The following is a 19,347-nucleotide window of genomic DNA, read 5'->3' as shown; positions in this document are numbered from 1 at the left end:
CATAAGGAAGTAAAATTAGTTGTTAACATTGATGCGGAAAAAAGTGACAGTAATTCTTGTTTTAAACTATCGATTTAAATTGAAATATATGGATAATTTAAAAAGATAATGGCACAGTATTATATTATATTATAATAATTACTTAAGCAAAAAGTTGCAAATTAATATTAAATTGTTAGAATATTACCTATAAGAAAAAATAACATGGAAAAGAAAAGCAAGAAGAAAATGTTATATAAGCATCCAAATAAATAATATAATAACTTCTTATTGCTTTATTTGGCTGTGCATTATTTCTAACTACATTTGACTATTTTTATCGGCCGTAAGGTTTACCTGCCGAGCCAGGGGGCTGGAAGCCGAAGCCTGAAGCGCCTATTACAACTCCGCTGGTCTGAGATGGGTCGCCGGGAGGCGATGGAGGAAACACTACTGGACCTATAAAAAAATTAAAAATATGTAAATGATTTGAGACCGTCGACTTAGCGCAGTAGCACAGCTTCTGACTGTAAACGATAATTGTCAATTCAATTTCCACTCGGGGAAAATAATTATATTAATTTCCTTGCTCTAGTAACAAGACGAAGAGCGGCGTAGAGTTCTAACACTAATTATTACACATTTTTTGTAACTTTCCGTTTCTTCTTCTATTATTCTTTTGCCAAGTAATATCCACTATATTATAGATATATTATAAGTAGGAGACTATATTATAATAGTCCAAATAAGATAACAAATAATTATATAAATTAATATACACCAACAAACATATGTTTACGGACATGTTTACAAAAAACATTATTAACATATAATTTGGCTTCCATATATGAGGTTACGAATAATAAAGTAAGCATCATAATTATGTAAATGAGAAATCTAAGCGAATCGTCGTAATAACCTTGCTGGTATTGACCTCCAAATTTAATTATTATTTGAAGGAATATATTGGATAATATTTAGCATTGTAAATAGAGTAAATCTTCTGTACTCATCTAATTTTCTTTAAGAAAATTAATTAATTAATTATTTTTTTCTTTAATATTATTAATAGTTTCATAAATTAAGGCACTCATAGCGCAGGGGCATCAGCATGCGTCTGCGACGGTTGTGGGTTCAATTACCACTGAGAGTAATAAAATATTTAACATTTTTTATTTTAAACATATAAATACAAATAGTCAAAAAAAGCTTAAAAAATAATAATAATAGATTTCTGCAAAGTCAGCTAACTACATACAGTATTCGTATTATGACTTGTACATTAATTACAAGCTTTTATATGTATATCAAAGTATTAATCGAAAGTTTAATGCAACGCTAAATGGCGCATTATAATTTTTAATTCTCGGACAATTAAGTTTCATATTAATAAATTATTAAGTAATATGTTACATTTAAGAAACACATGCAACAACAACTACTTTCTTGTTGCATAAGTTAAGAAATATTATTAATTTCTTGTCTTGTATTTTAATTTATAAAGGATATATCTATAAATCTAAATAAAAACATAATATAACAGTGCATTTATATAAAAAAATAAATATTTTGTCATATAATAAATAAAATACCTACAGATAAAGAGGGAAATCTGTCGCTAATTTCAAAAATGATATAGGACCTATATTTTTGTAGTGTATTGGTTACCTTATAGAAAAAAGATACACTCAATAAAAATCACTTGTATTTTTTTATTAGCATCACATCCCGCACACAACAGGGTAACCAGAAGGAACCTAATGTTAAGACACTTCGTTTCCCATTTCCTGCCGAATTCTGAAGGCTCAACGCCGCGTTTTGCCTCTACACTACAAGAAATGAAAACATTAAATATTTCACTTCCTTGAGTGGGAATTGAACCCTCAACCTGTCGCGTTTAGTTACACTTGTGTCCCTGCGCCATGACTGGCCTCAAGTAATTCTTAAATTATATATAACTAGCGGACGCGCGCAGCTTCGCTTGCTTATTGCTTAGGGGTGAATTCTAATAAACTTTGAAACACGTGTTCAATAAAATATTTTTAAGAGTCTCAATTTCAAATTTTATAAAAATCAGTGGTGATTTAAAGATTTTTCTATATAAAATTTTAACCCCTTATTTACACCCCTTGGGGATGAATTAAAATAAACCACGAAACTTATGTTCAATGAAATATTTTTAAGAGTCTAAATTTAAAATTTTATAAAAATCGGTGACGATTTAAAGATTTTTCCATACGAACTTTCAACCCCTTATTTGCACCCTTAGGGGGTGAATTCTAGAAAACCATGAAACACATGTTCAATTAAATATTTTTAAGAGTCTAAATTAAAAATTTCATAATAATCGGTGGCGTTTTAAAGATTTTTCCATACAAACTTTCAACCCCTTATTTGCACCCTTAGGGGAAGTATTCTAGAAAACCATGAAACATGTGTTCAATTAAATACTTTTAAGAGTCAAAATTTCAAATTTTATAAAAATTGGTGCCGATTTAAAAAAATCGATACAAACTTTCAACCCTTTATTTGCACCCTTAGGGGGAGAATTCTAGAAAACTATGAAACACGTATTCAATTAAATACTTTTAAAAATCTAACTTTTAAATTTTATAAAAATCGGCGCAGATTTAAATTTTTTTCCATACGAACTCTCTACCCCTAATTGACCCCTTTAGGGTTAAAATTTTTCAAAATCCCTTCTTAGTGGATGTCCAGATTACGAAAGTAATCTTTTGTCCAAATTTAAGGTTTCTACGCACAGCGGTTACGGCTGTGCGTGCGTCTTACCTCAGTCAGTGAGGACAAGTCCTTTTATATATATAGATTATGATATATACATTCGGCTACACTTAACATAGCATTACGTTGCTGCAAAATAATCCTGCATAAATAAACCTAATTATCTTTAACTAACGTCATTTTAGATATTTACAATATATTTAACACAGCATAGTTCATAAATACTTATCGATAAAGTCTATAGTTGTACGGGTAAAAATAATCTGTGGGCGTACAGTTTACATATTAAAGTGGCTAATTAAAATTTTGCAATGCGCGAATGTCCACTGCGTAGTTATTTATTTTTCTCTATGTAAATTATTTACATAATAAATAACAATAGCTTTAGTGACCTTAACATATTATATGTAATGCAACAAGCACAATGCAATATAAAAAAATAAATAATAATATGTCTGTTCATTTACATTTACTATCTATTTTTTTTTTGGTGGGTGGGAAAATCATACATATTGCTTTGTCTCCGCCAGAATGTAGAAGCAAAAATAACATATTTAAAAAAAATATAAAAATAACACATTATTTAAATCAGGTTACGACCTACGACCATTGTGTATACAGCCAAATAACACAATTATTTACTTATTTATTTATTAATATTATAAAAAAACATAGTTGTTACTCATTCATTATTCTTGAAAACCTTGAAAAAACCCACTCTATAAGTAATAAAATTATTTCCAAATCATTTCTAAGTAACACGAGTACACAATAGGTTTCGATAATAAGTAGAATTAATCATTTAATGCTTTCGAACAGGATAGCAACATAAACGATGCCGGTTCAGAACCATGGTTTCAACACAATAACTAACATTCGATTTAAATGTTATTGTATAAACATTAAAACGGGAACTGTATTAGTAAATAATGTTAGCACAAGAATAATTTAAGTTTTACGTTGTTTCCCGCATTTAGCAAGGTAGGCCAAGAAGATTATATCCTAACTAGCGGACGCGCGCAGCTTCGCTTGCGTATTTAAGGGTGAATTCTAATAAACCACGAAACATGTGTTCAATGAAATATTTTTAAGAGTCTAAAATTCAAATTTTATAAAAATAGGTGGCGATTTAAAGATTTTTCCATACAAACTTTCAACCCCTTATTTCCACCCTTAGGGGGTGAATTCTAAAAAACCTTGAAACACATGTTCAATTAAATATTTTTAAGAGTCTAAATTTCAAATTTTATAATAATCGGTGGCGTTTTAGATTTTTCCATATAAACTTTCAACCCCTTATTTGCACCCTTAGGGAGAGAATTCTAGAAAACGATGAAACACGTGTTCAATTAAATGCTTTTAAAAATCTAAATTTCAAATTTTATAAAAATCGGTACCGATTTAATTTTTTTTCCATACAAACTTTCAACCCCTATTTTTCTCCTTTAGGGTTAAAATTTTTCAAAATCCCTTCTTAGTGGATGTCCAGATTACGAAAGTAATCATCTGTCCAAATTTCACGTTTCTAACATCAGCGGTTACGGCTGTGCGTGCGTCTTACCTCAGTCAGTGAGGACAAGTCCTTTTATATATATAGATAATTAATTTATTAAGTAAAATAAATAGACGACATTATTAGATAAAATTTATATATGAAATGTGGTTGCCTTTAGAAAACATCAAGCATCTGGGCTATAATTTTCACGTTCTTTCACAAATAGCGAAATAATTATTAAATTTTATACAAATTTACATAATTACAGTATTATATCATAAGCCTCGAAAAGTAAATGGAAACAAAGTTCATTATCTATTAATATCTTTATAATTGCACGTTACTATGACCGCAGTTTTACAATTTAATGCACACGAGCACGGCTTGACATTGAAAAATCAAGAATCAGAGCGGGTCGAGCTCGAGCTGCTACTTTGGAGCGAGAATGGTACTTCCAGCCCTTTCCTTGAATCTTAATAGTGGTTTTTTTTTGTTTCACGCTGTATCCCGCATATGGCAGGATAGGCAGAAGAAGCCTAGTAGTAAGACACTTCGCTCTCCATTTTCCGCCAAATTCTGGAGGCATTACCTGTTGTATGGCGAAACTCAACGCCGCGTTTTGTTTGCCTCGACACCAGAACGAAGAAATGCAATATTTAATGATATTATTTTGATGACTCATATTTTTTTATAATAACAATGAATTATTTTGACAATATTTTTTATCAAGAAAAAACCTGTGTATATATTATTAATTAAAAGTTATTACATTACATATTATATTATTTATTAAATCGTTTTTAATTTATTTATTTGCACTATAATGGGTTTCGGTTAGTAATTAATGAATAAAATATATCAACGTATTTCCTAACAACCTTCTAATAAAAGATTTAATCTATTTTCAAATTAAATATTGCAAATGTAAATAATAGAGGCAAGCAAATAATTACTATCTCCCTAACATATTGTGTAAGGATTGGAACACACTGGGAACTTGCGACACTACAACCGTTGTACAGTTTTACAGTTCGACATCACAATCGAATTTTATTCTTATTACGTAAGAATACTCTATTTTATTAACAAAATACTCTAAATATTTTTTTTATACAGACATTATTAAATAAATAGATATAGATAGATAGTCATAGATGGATAGATACAGATAGATAGATAGATAGATAGATATAGATAGATAAATACAGATAGATAGATACAGATAGATAGACATAGATAGATAGATATAGTTTGCAAAATGGTCAATGAACATAGGATCAAAATTGAGTTTCATGATTCAGAACATAGTAAGTTAGGCGAAGAAAAAGTGGAGAAGAACGGATAACACAATTTTCTACTATTAGAAATAGATATGATATTTTCACCATGTTTCTCCTTAACTGAATTGTACCAAACTTGTTACGTTCGCAACAATTAATTCTGATTGAGGGATGCCGTGTGCAAAACACTTGTGCAACGTCCTCAGTTCTTGCTCGGCCGAGCATGATTCTGTCATTAAACGGACCGGGACCCTTAACAATAACCAGATTCCCTGATATATGGACAGACGTACATTTTCCTCCATTTAACTTGGTTATATAGTTATTATATGGTTAGAAATTTAGGTTAATTATTTAACTGTAACTGTGATTTTTTTTATGTAAATTTATATAATATTTGAATAAAACAGAATTTGTTAATTTATTTTAACTACTTTGCTTATAAAATATTAGAGCACAAAAGCGATACATAATAAAATATTTTTTATATTTTATTATAGGCGTCGTCGCGTCGACTGTGGCAACTCATCAGTCACGAACAGTGTTTCAACAAATATTTATGTACTTGTTTCTAATCCTTTAGAAATTATATCGAATAAATTAAAGAGACCGGCCCCTACCCTGCATCGAATAGGCCAGTCTAATTTACATTGGTTTGCGTAAACGTTCATTTGGCTACAAGCGGTTGAATTACGGAAGCCGCAGCCGTGAAAAAAACTGGACCGTAAAAAGGCAAATAATTAAAGTGCACGTTGGAGAATGTACGCCGAATTGTGGGAACCCGGTGTAGTGTCCTTCTGTAATTTGTCACGAACCGAACTGTGCTGTCGACTTCATTAACTTCTAGGAAACTTTTACGAAACTTGCTTTTTAGTATATTCAAAGAATTATGTTGTTTTTTTTTTTTAAATAATTTATGCAAATATTTTGTTAATAATATAATAAGTATCAATTTTTTGTGTTTGTTTTTTTTTTTTCAACACCTCCGTTGGTTTCTGGAAACATTATGTGTTGAGTAGCGGAACTTAATGATTCGTTACGAGAGCGAGGAAATGGTAGTTTTAAATATTTAATTTTCCTCGAATGCGAATCAAACTCACATCCTGTCGCGCTTACAGTCAGACGTTTATGCTTCTGCGCCACGACTGGCCTATGTTTGTGTTTACCATATTTCAATTTTGCTTGATTTGATATTGATTATAAATGCTTTATATTTCTGATATCTATATTTTTTTCACACTTCACACATCTCCCGTATATTGTTATATGCAAAAAATGTTGTGAAAATGTAGTGTTCGGATACTCTATTCACTTTTCTGTCAATTCCAATTCTTTACCTCTTGACGTCACTATAAATACTGAAACACTTATTGATATAATGCTTAACAAGAACAGCAACACAACTTTTTAATAATAGCTCGACATAATTGGACATTACAAATCCACAACGTGAAATCTGACCTTAAAAAGTTCACTGGATAATTATCTTACAAAGTAAAACCTATTTATTTCTGCTCATTAGTTTTATTTCTTCTATTTCCATAAAAAGCACCAATAAAAACAAAGACAACCGCAAACTTTCGAAAGTATTTACAAATGCAATGTTTACTTTCGTAATGTCACGAGCACATGTTGGTAACAATTAGTGGAGTGCAGTTTTTACTATTTGCTGACTGTTTGCAACAGACAGAAGTTTAGACACCACACCTATACTCGTAAGTTACCTAATGCTGATTGTCTTTAAACTGCTACCTATTATAATTCTTGTAAGTCAGGGTTCTACTTTCAAGGAGGTTTTGTATGTAAAGAGATCAATAGTGTTTAGTCGTTCTCTATAGCTTTTGGTGAGGTTTGCTAAAGTAGAATATAACATGTTATAATTTAAAATAATTAACTGAATTGAATTACAATTAAAACAAAACATATTTTTTTCGTATTTTAACTAGATTTGTATATTTTAATGTACCTGTATTTGCTCTAGGGTCCCTGGAAGCAGCTGCCGATAAAACATTTAAGCTTGGAGGACCGAAGTTGGTTGCGAGGTAGCCATCTGAGAAACCGACTCCGAGGTGGTTGTACTGCGCCGCCGTCAGCACTGCGCACGCGCATACTATCAGCGCCTGTAAATAATAAACAAATCTAAAGTCATCTTATTAAAATTCTATATATTTATATAATACATTTATAATCAACTACGATGCTTAATGATATACTATATAAAATGGACCAACAAATTGCTATAATAGAAAAGTATGGTGAGAGGATGACGAGGTATCTCATACCTCTTATGTTTATCCTTTTTATCTAGAAATAAAAGTTGTAATATTTATAAAATTATGTACAAAAAATACACTAAACTTAAATAAATTTAAGTAAAGACAATATTTTCGGTTTAAGACCATGAAGTTAAAAGATTTATGGTTATAAAATATTTATACAACACATGTGTTTATTTATTTTATTTTTCAATGTCACTTAGTGATGAGTTGGTTTAAAATTATACTTATTTCATATTGTAAATATTTATATTATACTACAACCTTGACGAAAGTAAAAAAATCTATTAAATTTTGACATTTATGTACATTTATCAAAAAAAAAAAATTATTTAATTTATTTTTGTAAAAAAACTTAGCTTAACTTTTAAAACTGTAAATATTATATTATTTTAAATAAAAATTTATATAGTTCAAGTTTATCAGTGTGCACGTTTCATACGTTCCGAAATTTTATTAGTCACGAAGTTACAGTAATTTAAATATTATTCAAATATAACCAATGAAGTATAGCCCATACAAGACTAACTAATTTAAATAAAATAGCTCAATTTTAATTAACAAATAAAATAGCTCAATTTTAATTTTAAAAAAATCTACTTCACACTATGGGATACCCACAGACGTGAAGATGACCACACAACAGGGTAGGCAGAGGGAACCTATTGTTAAGACACTCCGTTCTCTACTTTCCGCCGAATTCTGAAGGCATTCAATCATAAAAATTATTTCAAAGATAATATCTTAAATGTTGTTTACACAGTGCACGCTTGTGGCCTCAATTTTCAATATAATACGAGTATATTAAAAATCTGTTAAAATTTCATAATTTGCGCAGTAAAAGACATTTGCAATTATAAATAAATAAATAAAATTAAAATAAAAAATCCGCGTACTCTATATTTTTGTGACTAGGTATTATATATTTTTATTTATTTCACCTCTCTCTAGAATACAAAATATAGTATTCTAGAGAGAGGTGCATTTATTGATTTAATTTTAAACTCTTCTCTAATCTTCTCTTTAATCTTCTTTAATTATGTAATATTCTAGTAGTAGTCTCTAGTAAAAAGGTACGTCTCTTGTAATTTAGTAAAAAAAATACCTAAAATTCTCCTATACTCGTACACGTAAAAGAAACAACAAGCGTACGGGAACTACGGAAATGTTACGTAATAGGTGCACATACACATATGCAACCGGTCTCCGAACATGCGAACTTGATATGTGACCTTAGCTGAGGCCTGCTGAAGGCGGTCCACTTATGAGCTGGGTCAGAGGCCTATTAGTCATCTACATTGAATATAATTCCGCATATCAACACGTAAATACGTGTTAATTGAAGTATAATTTTAAATAAATAGAAGAAAAAGGATATAAGCTACGGTTTTCTTAAATATGTAAGATATTTTCTGAATATAGGCATTATTTATAGCTACAGCGGCGTTAAGTTCAGCGACTCAACACGCACTTAATGCCTCAGAAATTTGGTGGAAAGTGGGGAACGGAAGTTTCTTAACACTAGGTAACCATAATCCCTCTGTATACCCTCATAAATGCTGGATACAGCGTGAATGAAGGTAAAAAAGCAATTAAGGATATGGACAAATGTGATTTTTATGCATTTTATAATTTTTGAATACATAATTTTCAATTAATTTATATCAGTAATTGATACAGCAATGAATTTTAATGATTAATGGCCAATAATTTAAAGATATATTTTGAAACTGTTAAACGTTTAAGAATGTTGCTTGAAAGGGTGAAAGGGTTGTTTATGATACAATTTGCAGTATACCGAACCGCAGTGTAAACGCATGTCGGATACAAAGTTACGAAGGAATCTGTTAAAATAATATGCAAATTCTAATCTCGCAAATAATAATTTGTAGCGAGGAATAAATAACATAAATATGGACGGCAGTTTAACACCCACTAAGTAAAGCAACACCGTCTACTCCATTATTGTGATGAAAGTTTTTAATACATTTCCTAACCGTTGATTACCAGCACCTACCTAAATACTAACATTGTATTTTATTGGTGTTTAAATGGTTGTGAGTTCGTTGCCAAGGGAATTAATTATGATTAATTAGTATTTTCATTTCTTCGCTCGGGCACCAAATATAAAAGCGCAGCGTTTAGTTCCCAAGAGCCCAAGTCCTGTCTTATCCAGAATCTTATCAGAAGAATATGTATTATATCGGTAGCTAGCGTTATTCTGAGGCCTGTCTGAACGTCATGATTTTAGTTAGGTACAAAAGAGAACTTTAAAATAATAGATGTGTCAAATATTGCTGCGTTTGATTCTATAAGCGAATAGTGTGTTTTTCCTAGACAAATCTAACTTTAACTAGAGTGTAGAAGTTTAAAAGTTCTGAATAGATAAAAAAATAATATTATATAACTAATAAATTCTAGTATTTATTTTAGAAAATATTTATTTATTTTATACACATATTTCAATAAAGTATATTTCAACAAATATGTTACGGACACAATGTAAAACGGTAACAGACTTGCAAATTAAGCGATATGCAAATACAATTGGATGAAATAATTATGATTGAAAGAACGGAATAATTGAAAAATATAATTATCACATTTCATAATTAACATCAGTACATCACCATCTACAGACGAAGTATGAATAAATGAATGGAGAATCAGCAAATATATATTTAACTAGCGGCCCGCCCGCGGCTTCGCCTGCGTGAACTACGTTATTATTAATTTTTGTCTCCATGAGTCCTACGTCCTATAAGTGACCTACGTCCTATAAGTGACGTCCATGCAAAATTTGATACTCCTAACATTTGTAGTAACGAAGTTTCATACAAACTTTCATCCCCAAAAACAACCCCTTAGAAGTCGAATATTCGAGCACCTACGTCCTATAAATAGCTCCTACGCAAAATTTGAGATTCCTAGCACATGTAGTTTCTGAGATTTCGTGATGAGTGAGTGATCTTTCGATTTTATATATATAGACAAAACAATACTTCGGCACAAAAATCTACAATTAAACGAATTTCTACTATTTCTCAAACATAGAGGTTTTGTGAGGTATTTGAATACAATTTGATAGCTGACTAAACAAGAAACAACGGCAAAGCACAGCCAGATTGTATCTTGAAGCATGTTTTAAAGCTAACGGTTCTATCAATACGGCACTTAACTAAAACTTCCGAGACAGCATTTAGTTTAGACTAAGTTGCAGATAGCTGGCTTCGAAGTGAGTTTTAATATTTAAGTTAACCATTAAGTTGTGGTAATGAAAAGTAAAGTAGTATAAAATAACGCTTTAGTATATCTATATATTATATAAAATCGAAAGGTCACTCACTCATCACTAAAGCTGAGAAACTACATGTGCTAGGAATCTCAAATTTTGCATAGGAGTTACTCATAGGACGTAGGTGCTCGCTAAGACGGTAATTTGCAATTTTCGATTTCTAAGGGGTTGTTTTTGGGGTTGTAAGTTTGTATTAAACTTCGTTACTACAAATGCTAGGAGTCCCAAACTTTGCATGGTCGTCACTTATAGGATGTAGGTACTCATGGAGACAGAAATTAATAATAACATAGTTCACGCAGGCGAAGCCGCGGGCGGGCCGCTAGTTTTTTTATATAATTATAAAATAGTTATCAGATAAGTAACTCTTTATAATAAGAATAACACATCGAGATTACCACGATTTTATACGATGAATGTAGGTTCAGCTCCGCGCTTTATCTCGTATAAGCTAAAAAGGCAAGAGCCCTAGTGTCAAGACACTCTGTTGTCTTTCCGCCAGCATTCAATCGATGTTACTTAAATTGCGAATTGGACACCTATTAAATGATTATTTGAGGTAACAAAAAAATCGTCATCATGAAAAAAATATAGGTAATTACAGTTAATAATTAGAGTTCTATTCACTAAATGTCCTGTCCACAGCAGTAAAAAAGCAAAAAAAAAAGCAAAAAGAAAAAAGCTTTTTCCATAAAAAAAAAGTAAAATATGTTATTTATCCGAACTACAAAAATATTTTGCCGCGTGCGAATCTTCTATAAACAATTTATTTTGTTTTTTCTACATTCTAGTTGTATATTATAATTATCGCAATATCGTTCAAATTAACCAATAATTAATTCAAATATTATAGCTATCGCATTATAAATCATGAACAATATTTATTGAAACTAGTAGCGTGCTAGCTAATTTTATTATAAAGTATTATTAGTATTGAAATTGAACTCTGAATTCTAAAAACCTATAGTTATCTAGTATGTATAATTTTTCACCACTTACTCACTCAATAGGTTCCATGTTACCCTTAAATTTGACGGATTTCCACTTATCTATCAATTCTTATGAGGTCAGTCGTGATGCGACTGGTTGGTCCCCCACTCGAGAAAATGAAAATATTTTTTTAAATTTATATTTTCATTTCTTCGATCTGGTGGCGAAGCAAAGCGTGGCATTCAGTTCCACCATTCATCACGCAACGCCTCCAGAATTCGGCGGAAACTGGGTAATGGAGATTCTCAACACTAGTTTCCCTCTGCCTAACCTGCTGTGTGCGGGATACAGCGTGAAGCTGATTAATTTTACCTATGTATACTTTCATTTGCAATGATGATTGTTAACTAGTTCCTGCATTACTAGGGCAAGGCTTTATTACCTAATTACATTGTAAATATCTAGGCACAATCTAGCCTGCATCCTTACAAGGACGATTACGCGGGCTACGTGCGACGCCTGTCTTATCGAGATCACGTGCAACGGTCAATGTATATTTCATAAACTCTTTGAAATAAGTTAAGTGGATATTCAAGCAAATAAAATTTTATATAAAATCGAAGTTTCATTTACAAATTTTATATTCTCATAAATTATATTTAAACTCATCTCATATTATTTAAAGTGAAACTGAAATATTGATTTTTAAACGGCTTTAGATATCACTATTTAATTATGATATTATTACTGTGCATAATTTACAGGAAATTAATTATAATATAAGTAAAATCAATTTTCTATTTACATCTTTTGGAAAATGTATTATATAATATAAAAATTATCTTAAAAAAGGTCTTCCCCTAAAAGGGCTTTAAATATACTGGTAATTAAACATCACATCGTGCGTCTCAGCCTAGCTGCGGTCAGGCCCGAGGCTTCCATGCGTGCTAAATAAATGAAGTGTAAAGGTTGTTTGCAATATTTTTATGCAACCTTCAGCTATTATTATTTCTGCATAATATACAATATTTCATTATAATGCACTAATAATGAACCAAATAATAAATAACTAGTCTGACGTTAAATAATTACCAATTAGCCCAAAATTTACATTTTATTGGTAATATGATTTTTTTTGTATATAGCTAATTAACTAAACATTTTGCCGATAGAGTTTGCTAAATCTCATGTTATATAGGTATGTATGTGACAATTAAAGGTTCGAATTCTACAATTTATGAAATAAAAGTGATCTTTTGATTGCGTTGACTTTTTCTGTCGTACAAGAGACCGTAAACATGCACATATAACATTTATTTCAGCTTGAAAAAGAAAACAAGAAGCGTGCGACTGTAAACGTGACAGTTTGTGGGTTCAATTCCCACTCCAGGAAATATAATATTTAATTTCTTTTCATTTCTTCGCTCTGATCACGAAGCAAAAGTACGGCGTTGAGTTCTACCATTCAACACTAATGCCTACCGAATTCGGCGGAAAATGGGAAATACTCAGGTTCACCCAGGTTCCTTCTGGATATCCAGTTAAGAGCAACATACAGCGAGAAGCTAACGAGAAGCTAACTTAAGCATTATAAATAAACCCTACAATAATCTTTCCCAACACAAAGCTCGTACTATCCATGAAATTAAGCTTTGGCAATTCCGGTACGATACGAGTACCTGCGTAAGGATAGATTTCGTAACAACGAACGAACGTTTATGAGACTCTAAATACAACTTTCTATAGCATTCTGATAGTAATTTATAGCGAATATTTATAGTGTAACGAATTTAATAAAGTGTAAGTTGCAACATTGCAACATGCATAGACTAACAACAATTGCATAATATAAAAAGCTAGCTAGTATGGCTTGCATCGCCAGTGTAGAGAGATGTGCGTGAAAAGAATAAATATATAAAACAATAAAATAAGGGCTGTATTGGTATTGCCTAAGTACGTTGTCAGCAAATATGGACGTATAATATTTTTATTAATTAAATCTTGAAAGTTTTAAATACATAATATATTAAAATAGTGTTTATCATTAGACGAATTAAAATATGCATTGTAATGAATGCTTTTGGAACCATTAACCGTGTGTAGATAGAGTTTCGTAGCTAGAGTCGACACGAGATCTTAACACGATAAAATAATAAAGCAAAAGGCTTTCCGAGTCAATTCAATGGATAAATTTTAAGATTAAATCTGTAATTGCGTAGCGTTGTTATGGATTCGAGTACCACTTGTGGAAATTAAATATTTAACATTATCATTTCTTCGCTCTGAGGCAAAACACAGCGGAAAATGGAGAATGGAGGGTCGTGACACTAATTTCTCTTTGCATACTTCTAAGTGCAACTAAAAAAATCAGCCTTTTCTGATAAAAAATCTGTAGAATTATTAATTGCTGAATAAATTGAATATCATTGGCAAACAGATCTATCATTCTCGTCAAAACAGATACTGATTTCTCTTTAAAATGTAAATGCCTGACAAAGCTATGCTATGCACGCAATGTGAACCTATTAGTAAATCGTAACCGGGCAACTATGTCAAGTTCATATAATTACTTTAATAGTCGACAATTGTAGAATATGCGCATTAACTGTATATTATGAATATTACATAGTCATTTGGAAATATAAGCAAATTAGGTATTCTCTGTAATAAAGTACAGACGTATGCTTAAAATATGTTTTATCTTAAGAAAATTGCTTTACAGTTCATCTTCTATATATATAAAATCGAAAGGTCACTCACTCATCACGAAATCTCAGAAACTACATGTGCTAGGAATCTCAAATTTTGCATAGGAGTTATTTATAGGACGTAGGTGCTCGCTAAGACGGGAATTTGCAATATTCGACTTCTAAGGGTTATTTTTGGGGTTGGAAGTTTGTATGAAACTTCGTTACTACAAATGCTAGGAGTCTCAAATTTTGCATGGACGTCACTTATAGGAGACTGGAGACAGAAATTAATAATAACGTAGTTCACGCAGGCGAAGCCGCGGTCGGGCCGCTAGTATAATATAAAGATATAGACTTAGGAAGAATCGCTATGTTAATCTTATCTGGAATCGAAAATTGAAAGTACTTAAAGACTCTTAATAGTAGGTAGTTATTGAGTTAACACAAAAACTTGAACGTCGTGGGATTTGAACCCGCGATTCTTGGAAAGGAAACCCTCCAAGCGCTGTGACCACTAAACCATACGTTCCTATCAAGTTACATCGAAATTCTTATATCCTTATTTTAGCTTCACGCTGTAAATCGCACATAGCAGAGTGAATGACGGGGAACCTGGGAACCCAATGTTGAATTTCCGTTCTAAAATCTTTAAACTTTACGATTATGGATAGCTTTTACATACTAAAACAACACTAAACTTGTAATGAATGGAATAAACAGAACAATAATAATTTCATTGAACAAGTTCTAATAAAACATCATTATATTGTTATTTAAATATTCATCATTGTCATCAGGGCGCAGTTGGGAAATATGAAATTGTTAGTATAATAAGGCTTGAAAGTAATGTTTCTTGGTTAAATTAGTTTAAATTATGCTAATAGAAATTCTTTTAAATAGGTGTCAAGTTCTGCCCTTCTTAACAGAGACTTAATATAGAGCAATAAATAAGTTAAATTCATTATTTGGTCTCTACCAAAAAAAAAAACAAAATATCTATGAATAAGAGATGTATAAATTATATATATTTAAAATATCTTCATATGACCTTAAAATATATGTTAAAGTTATCACTTCATCTTGAAATTACAAACAATGCGATACCACGGCCCGAGCACACCAAGCAGTCATTGTCACCTACATGCCGAAGGTTGCCAAAAGTATTCTACGTACCGTAATTGACGTCGGTTATGCCACACCTTACTCAAATTTAGTAATTTTAACTATTAAGCCAATTTTGCTCTTATAACAATGTTATAAAATTGGTCGTAAATAAGCGCTTGAAGGCCGCTGTGACCCTCGCGTTTGCTGCCGCATAAAAATACCGTTTTCTTACAATGATAGAAACTATGATAGAATTTTTTTTTGATGATAGAAACTAATTGATTGACCGTGTCAACAAATGTGGTTTGACCCTTTTGATAAATGATATAACGTGTTACATTGTTATTCTTTTCAGAGTTCTGTACTCCAAAAGGTGAAAAAAGAACACTTAGGATCACTTCGTTGTCCGTGTGTCAAAACCATTTATCTACAGAACTTGAGCTATAAAAAGTTGAGATTCACAGTTATTTTGTACGAAATGAGAACTTACAATCCGAAAAGTGAAATTATATATAGGTATTTCATTAAGAAAAATCATTATAAAGCTATATTTTGTACTTCATTTCATGAGTGCATATTAACAAACTTAAGATTGTCAACTTTTATAATTTATACTTTTAACCTACAATACTGAAATTTTAGGTCAAAAGTACGGAAGCCTCGGAGAGAGAGTCCGACTCGCACTTAACCGATTTTTTTCCTTTAATTGCTTGAACTAAACTTAAATATTTTATTCGTAAGCTTAGGTTTATAACCAGTTCAATAAGTACTCAAAAACTAAATATATAGGTATATTTTATACAACCGTTTGGACAAAGAATTATGCGGAAATTATATTTGAAATGTAAATATATTTTGGTGCACAAAAAAACATACAAAACCAAAATAAATTTAATTACTGCTATAAATTTATACTTTTATTCAGACAATTTTAATACGTTTAACTTTATTATCAGCAAATAAAAACTTGTAATTGTAATTAATACGCAAATTGTACGGAAGTTATATACCGGTTCAGATAACGTAAAAATACAATAATTTAATATATTATCACGATTTAAACCACAAGTAGATGAAAATAAGGTTTTTTTTTTAGCTTAACACTGTATCTATCAAGATAGGTAGAGGGAGCGTAGTGTTAAAACACTCCGTTCAACCACTTTCCGCCGCTTTCTGGTGGCATTGCGTGTAGAGTCGAGTAGCAGAAGTCAACACCGCGTTTTGCCTCTGTTAATTAAGGCTTATTCATTCGTATATATTTTTTATAAAACTTAGACGAAAAGAAAAATAAAGTATTAATTGTAAAAGCTAATGGTTGTGTGATGGCATATATCATATCTACAGATAAAAGGACACTGGGCAGTACAGGATGTTAGATACTAAGTACTTTTGTACATCACAGTGATTAACAACATTATCAATAATTATAATTCCAAATACATATTAATATATATTAAATCCTTTTTATAAAACATATAAAAATCCCGCTACGTTAAAATTTTATATGATTTTTAAAAATTATTTAACATATAAATATATATTTTTAACATCGATAATAAGTTATCGACAAATATCAATATTATCATTACACAATACGACCGTGCCGTATATCATGAGACCATAAACGACTATTGGCTGGCATACGTCACAATTATCGGGAAACTCGAGGCTATTTTATGACACCTAACAAACTTGCGTTTTAGATGATTATGTCTTAAAGTCAAAATAAAATAATGATCAAATATTATATTATGAAATATTATCAACAATATATTTTTTTTAATATCATGCTTATGCTAAGATATACTTTCTATAACATTTCTATTCCATTGATCCAAAAATACGCACGCTTTTGGCCAATTTTTCATTCATAATTTTCATTATTAATAATAATTACAAATTAAATTAAAAAAAAGTCTTGTCCGCTTGTCTGTGTCCGCCAAAATGACCGCTATATATTAACATACTCGTTCACATACGAGTACGCGGCGTGTCCACAAACCGGTCACATTAACTTCCGTCTTCCGTGTAAATACTTGTTATTTAATAATTCACTGTGATTTATTATCCTAAATATGTTTCCATATTGATAATATATTATTGAATGTAAATCAATGGCGGTTAAACACTATGAACCTTTAAACCATAGATTAAATTGGTATTTATTATATTGTAAATGCAGCATCACACAAATTTGACAGATGGTCAATTAATTTACCGCCCAATTTCGAGACATTGCGGACGTTGGCGAGGATTGGTTGTTGAACCTTGGCGGAGAACAACGCCGCAGTATTGTCTTATCAGAACTTAAATCTATATATATAAAGTGGAAAGGTCACTCACTCATCATGAAATCTCAGAAACTACATATGCTAGGAATCTGAAATTTTGCATAGGAGTTACTTATAGGACGTAAGTTCTCGCTAAGACGAGAATTTGCAATATTCGACTCTTAAGGGGATGAAATAGGGGTTAAAAGTTTATATGAAAAAAAAATTAAATCGCCACCGATTTTTATATGATTTGAAATTTAATAGTATTATAATAATTTCCAGATTGGAAATCAAATTCACTACCTTTGTGTGCATAAAATTATGAATTATTCTTTTCAAAGTTATGTCTTCCTGTTTTTTTAGAACACTTTCACAAATAAGATAATTATAAAATTAATTTTACACTTATAACAAATGTACGACTAAGTCTATCACATAAACTAAAAGGTTATCGATATAATCCATTAAACACGACGTATAGTAATAGACATTTTTGATATTATAATTTAATGATCAACCATTTACATTATTTAAGAAAATAGAGCATAATATATCAACATTTATTCTACAATCGCCAATTACTGGTGATCATTTAATCTTGGCTTGTGATTTATTAAGTGTGGGTAGTCCAAACTAAATGCCAAATACTAGAATGTCAGTTTGAAGTACTTATGAGTTAAATTCGTCATTTGTCGAACTAATCTTGTCCACTCTTTCTCTATTCTAAAATAAATACGTCCAACTAAAAGAAATAATTAAGATAACAGTAACGAAAATTAGAATATTAGATATATTTATAATATATATTTTTTTATATAAACATAAATAAATGTACAACCTCATTTAACTGTTTACTTGAGTGGTTAAACTTCTAAACATAACATACATTCAAAGGTGAACTTACCATAAGAACATAAGTAGATTATGCTTAAAAACGCTATCAAATATAATGTTATTCCTAATCATAAAAATCACAGTGAAACATATTTAAGCTCACCTTGACTTCTATACTAAGGCTGAGAATAAGAATTAAGAAAAAGGAAGTATATTAAACTTTACAATGCAATATATAGATAGGGATTTAACAATCACAAGTTTTATATTTAATTGGTTACTGCCTTCCTTGAAAGTAAATATTTTTAACATCATCCAATGTCCGTAATAATTTTGTCGTACTTTGTTATCTAGATACATTGGAATACGTATATCGTTAAGCGCCAATTTATTTATTAAAACGAGATTTATTATTAAAAAGAGAAAACTAGTCAATAGGTATATTTTAT

At 30.6% G+C, this 19,347-nt stretch overlaps 1 protein-coding gene across 2 annotated transcripts in view; it reads right to left on the bottom strand.

Moving 5' to 3' along the window:
• Positions 1-19,347, bottom strand: part of LOC146528671 (uncharacterized) — a 41,308-nt gene that overhangs the window by 7,353 nt on the left and 14,608 nt on the right. For both annotated transcript variants that reach the window (XM_085203438.1, XM_085203437.1), the window contains exons 3-4: positions 7,463-7,616; positions 337-438 (exon numbers count right to left, since the gene is read on the bottom strand). In XM_085203438.1, the coding sequence (XP_085059564.1) occupies positions 337-438; positions 7,463-7,616 (256 nt within the window). The remainder of the gene's footprint in view (positions 1-336; positions 439-7,462; positions 7,617-19,347) is intronic.

Source organism: Heliconius melpomene, chromosome 19 (assembly GCF_056956725.1).
Source record: "Heliconius melpomene rosina isolate 202511_hmr_F chromosome 19, ASM5695672v1, whole genome shotgun sequence".
Lineage (NCBI taxonomy): Eukaryota > Metazoa > Arthropoda > Insecta > Lepidoptera > Nymphalidae > Heliconius > Heliconius melpomene.
This window is presented reverse-complemented; position numbering and strand designations above follow the sequence as displayed.